Source organism: Sceloporus undulatus, chromosome 11 (genome assembly GCF_019175285.1).
Source record: "Sceloporus undulatus isolate JIND9_A2432 ecotype Alabama chromosome 11, SceUnd_v1.1, whole genome shotgun sequence".
Lineage (NCBI taxonomy): Eukaryota > Metazoa > Chordata > Lepidosauria > Squamata > Phrynosomatidae > Sceloporus > Sceloporus undulatus.
In genome coordinates this window covers 7,712,382-7,717,426 of record NC_056532.1, presented here as the reverse complement: position 1 = coordinate 7,717,426, position 5,045 = coordinate 7,712,382, and the positions used below count along the sequence as shown (strand labels likewise).

At 46.6% G+C, this 5,045-nt stretch overlaps 2 protein-coding genes across 3 annotated transcripts in view; both read left to right on the top strand.

Annotated features, from left to right (window-relative positions):
- SHPK (sedoheptulokinase) overlaps window positions 1–5,045 on the top strand; it is a 938,822-nt gene that overhangs the window by 284,937 nt on the left and 648,840 nt on the right. The window lies entirely within an intron of this gene.
- AATF (apoptosis antagonizing transcription factor) overlaps window positions 1–5,045 on the top strand; it is an 80,939-nt gene that overhangs the window by 1,918 nt on the left and 73,976 nt on the right. For both annotated transcript variants that reach the window (XM_042442360.1, XM_042442359.1), the window contains exon 2: window positions 4,129–4,311. In XM_042442360.1, the coding sequence (XP_042298294.1) occupies window positions 4,129–4,311 (183 nt within the window). The remainder of the gene's footprint in view (window positions 1–4,128; window positions 4,312–5,045) is intronic.

The window sequence follows — 5,045 nt, the reverse complement described above, 5'->3', positions numbered from 1 at the left end:
AATCGCGATACTTAGGAATCATCTAGGTCCTCCAGGGGCAGCCTCAGGTGGGGCAAGCCGTACCGGACGGCGCACTGAGCCATAAGAACTCAATGACAAACTGCAATGGAGGAAGGCTACAAATGCCACCCCCCGCTAGTATAGTGTCCTCTTTAGAATATACTAGGGCCCTCCAGGGCAACATCTGTGGTCAACGTCCGACAGACACCTGACCATAGAACTGCTGGAGGAGCTACAAAAGGCCTAGTAGTAAGTCTCTCTAGGAATCATCTAGGTCCTCCAGGGCCACTCTGTGGTCAACGTCCGACAGACATTGACAATCGAACTGCAATGGAGGAGCTACAAATGGCCTAGTATATTCCTCTTAGGAATCTCTAGGTCCTCCAGGGCAACTCTGTGGTCCAACGTCCGACAGCACACCTGACCATAGAACTGCAATGGAGGAGCTACAACGGCCTAGTAAGTCACTGTCCTCATCTAGGACTCTAACTCAGTGAGACTTTTAGTAAAATTGACCATAGAGTTTCACAGGAGGAGCTACAAAGGTAAAGTCAAAGCCACAAATGTGGAGGGACAAATGTACCCCTCTTCCCCATTTTTTATCTTCATCATCATCATCATCCTCATCATTTCATGGATTCATATCCCGATCCATTCCCGCTTCTCCCAGAATGGGATTCAAGGCGGGTTACAATACTTTCAAAGGACTTCCCACAGATGTCCAGGGAGACTCCTGCAGAAATAACCCAAAAACAACACAACCTCCCCCTTCCCCACACATACACACATGAGTCTAAGGAGACCCATTCAAACATACATACCTCCTCCTTCCCCAAACAACAAACCCTGTCCAGAAGTGAGACTTATCCAGCACATCCATACCTCCCCCTTCACCCCAAACGCAAGCGTCCAGAAAGGAGACCATTCAGACATACAACTTATCCTCATTTCCCCAAATACACACAAGTGTGTCTCATTCAGAAAGACATACATACCATCCCCTTTCCCAAACATACACGTCTCTAGGGAGACTCATGCACTTACATACCTCTACCTTCCCCCCAGACACGTGTCTTGGAAGACTCATTCATAAACCACTACCTCCCCTCTTTCTCCCCCCCAAACACAAGTCCTCAAGGAGGAGATCCATTCAGACACACATGCATCACTCTACTAGGCCTTTGTAGCTCCTCCAGGGCAGTCCTATGGTCAGTGTCTGTCGGACGTTGGCCACAGAGTTAAACTGGAGGACCTAGAGATTCCTAGAGAGTTGTCCTCTGAGGTCAAAACATGGTGTTTTTGTTATTTGCGGTTTCCCCATCTTGATGGGAGTCTGGGGAGACAAGTGCAAATCCCAAACACTTCTGGTCCCAAGCATTTCAGATAAGGAAGACTCGACCTTTAATAGTTTAGGCAACTAATGAAAAGAGAGAGGTGAAGTGACACTCAGGGAATGCAACCACAACAATTCTTCATTGCAGGCCACGGACCCAACAAGTTCATATTAAGAACATATGGAAGATAAGCTTTAACAAATCCCACATGGTCCCATTGGGAGTCCCCAAAATTGTCCAAACCATGCAGCAACACTCATTTCAGGTGTCTTTCGCTCACGCAGACGTTTCCTCTCCTCTTATTCTGCCAGTGGCTGCTGCCACACAGCAGAATTAATGCAGTTTGACACTGCTTTAAATGTCATGGATTTGGAGTTTGTTGAGGCATCAGAGCTTTCCGTCAGAGAAGGGCAAATGTGTCCCCAAACTACAAATCCTTGGGTCCCATAGCATAGAAGTCGGACTTGTTCATCTTTAGATCTGATACCAGTTTGGTTACAGGTGCTAACATTAAACCAACATTTCCTAGAGGCGCAAGGCCTAGAAAAGGTTGGGAAGCATTGGTTTAAAGCATTGCATGTTCGAAGTTAATCTCTTTTCTCTTGCAGTGGTACGAATCAGCCTCCTTGGCCTACCTACCATGGCTGGCAATCTGACTGGGATAGTATCATTTCCATGCATAGGGATGCCAGCTGTGTTTTGCAAACCAATTTGCAACCATGTTTAGTTATACATATAGTAGCTGGATAGAGGTTTGAGCGTTGGACTTCGACTCTGGAGACCAGGTTGCGCCTTTGAGACTCACTGAAAGACGGAAATTGGCAGCATGAGCTTTCCTAGGCTTTGGTCTACTTCCTCAGATGCTTAAGTCTAGGAAAGCTCATGCTGCCAATTTCTTTGTTTCATTGTGAAGTCGAAGGCTTTCACGGCCGGCATCCATAGTTTTTCGTGGGTGTGTGGCCATGTTCTAGAAAAACTTATTCCTGATGTTGCTCCGGCTTCTGTGTCGAGAATAAACTCTTCCAGAACATGGCCACATAGCCCCCCAAACCCACAACAAAACTATGCTTTTAGTTAGTCTCAAAGGTGTGCCACAGGATCTCTCCACATTCTGGAGACCAGGGTTTGATTCTCCGCTCGGACATGAAACCCTCTGGGGACTCTTCGTCAAGTCACACTCTCTCAGCCTCAGGGGACGGCAATGGCAAACTTCCACTGAACCGGTCTTGCTAAGAAAACCCTATAGTCACATAAAACGACTTGAAGGCACACAACAACAACAGCAGCAGCATTAACAACAACAACCAGTAGCTGTGCTCTGGTTAACGCTGGCTTGCATTCAAGTCTCTTAGCCATAGCCAAGAAACCAAGAATGCTATTCCAACTCTACGATTCTATGATTTTTAATGTGAAGTCAAAGGCTTTCATGGCCGGCATCCATAGATTTTTGTGGGTTTTTCGGGCTGTGTGGCCATGTTCATGTTTCACCTGAAGATGCCAAAGCCACAGATTAGCCACAAAGCTATGGCCTATCCTCACTTTCCTCTTGCACTTCATTTGTTTCCGAAAAGCTGTGTAAAACCTTCCAAACTTGCAAATAAACTTGAAGGAACGCCTGTCTCCTCCTAGATTTATTCCCCGTCCCCGATTGCAGTTCGGCGTTGTCTTTAGTGCTTAAGGGCAATTTAATCCTATATAGGCTGTGTTTTATTTCCATCCCTGTACCCCAGCAAACAGTCTCTGTCAGTGGGGCATTAGCGCTCTCCGAGGCACATTAGAAAAGCACTTAAAGCGACGCCGAGCCAATCGGATCACTTGATCGGGTAGCAACTCTAACCCTATAATTTTATGGGCAGGGTGCCGCGCAGATGAACGGAAATAAAAGCGAGGACCGGGTTTAATAAGGATTCCTGTTTGGCATAATAATCCGGTCTTGGAAACACGAGAGGAGACGACGGGAAGGGAGATGGGAAATTGTCGATGGAATTGCTCAGGCTTTCCTCGCTTTAAAATGTCTAGCTGTTGCTGTTATTATTATTATTGTTATTATTTAATTTGTACTGTTTTTGGAATTGAATGTATCATTTAACCCTCTTTAAAGCTTTGTACTCCATCTTGTTTTAGGTATTTTCTTTTCATCTGGATTGCAAGCCGCTTTGAGTCCCATTTGGGAGAAGAGCAGGATAGACACTTGTCCCTCCATGTTCGCTAGGGTTAGGGGCACAAGACCCCCGTGAATATGGAAGAACCACAGATAACAAAAACACCATGGTTTTACCTGAGAGGATACCTCTCTAGGAATCTCTAGGTCTTTCGGTGCAACTCTATGCTCAGCGTCCGACACACTGACCATAGAACTGCACTGGAGGAGCTACAAAGGCCTAGTAGAGTCTTCTCTCTAGGAATCTCTAGGTCCTCCAGGGCAACTCTGTGGGTCAACGTCCGACAGACACTGACCATAGAACTGCGCTGGAGGAGCTACAAAGGCCTAGTAGATTATCCTCTCTAGGAATCTCTAGGTCCTCCAGTGCAACTCTGTGGTCAACGTCCTACAGACACTGACCACCAAACTGCACTGGAGGAGCTACAAAGGCCTAGTGGTGTTCTCTCTAGGAATCTCTAGGTCTTTCAGTGCAACTTTTAGTTAAAGTTGACCACAGAGTTGCACTGGAGGACCTAGATATTCCTAGAGACAGCCATAAAAAACACGTCGCCACACAACACTTTAGCGCTCTTAGAGGGCACTTACCCCCAAATGAATCCTCACACTTCTCCCTTTTCCCTCCCTCTACAGCCACTGCAGCCAGAGTCGTTGACAAGTTTGACGAAGGAGCCCTCGAAGAGGATGTCTTTTCTGTGGGCCACATACGGAAAGGGGTTTCCACAGACCTCTGGGAAGCCGATAAGCGATACCACGGAAGAGCCACCTCCCGAAAAGCTTTGGCGGATGAGCTGTGGGGAGAAGCTCCCCTGTCAGGTAAGGCTCTGGGCCGCTTCCGTTGCTCATGTTCTTTTCCAAAACTCCCAAACTTGTGTTTTGAGTGCCAAGGTTTAAACATCTTTTAACTACCAACTTGGGTTGCAGATTTACTGCCAAAGAAGTAATGCCCAGGAACACATCTGTTTTGATAAATTAGGTATATCTATAGTTCTTCTTTGTGGTCTCTGCAGATACATACAAATGGGTTATATCTGCGCTGTCCAAGCTTTCTGCACAGGTGCAGATTTGACCCATTTGTGTGTATTCACAGGTGACCACTTGAAGAAACACAGTTACAGGTAAGCAACCTGTCCTTCGTCTTCATGGTCTCTGCGAATCACACAAATGGGTTATATCTGGGACTGTGCCGAAAGCTCGGACAGCGCAGATATGACCCATTTGTGTGTATTTGCAGGTGTCCACTTGAAAAAACACAGTTACAGGTAAGCAACCTGTCCTTCATCTTCATGGTCTCTGCGAATCACACGAATGGGTTATATCTGGGCCTGTGCCTAAAGCTCGGACAGCGCAGATATGACCCATATATGCGCAGACATAACCCATTTGTGTGTATTTGCAGGTGTCCACTTGAAGAAACACAGTTACAGGTAAGCAACCTGTCCTTCATCTTCATGGTCTCTGCGAATCACACAAATGGGTTATATCTGGGCCTATGCCGAAAGTTCGGACAGCGCAGATATGACCCATATATGCGCAGACATAACCCATTT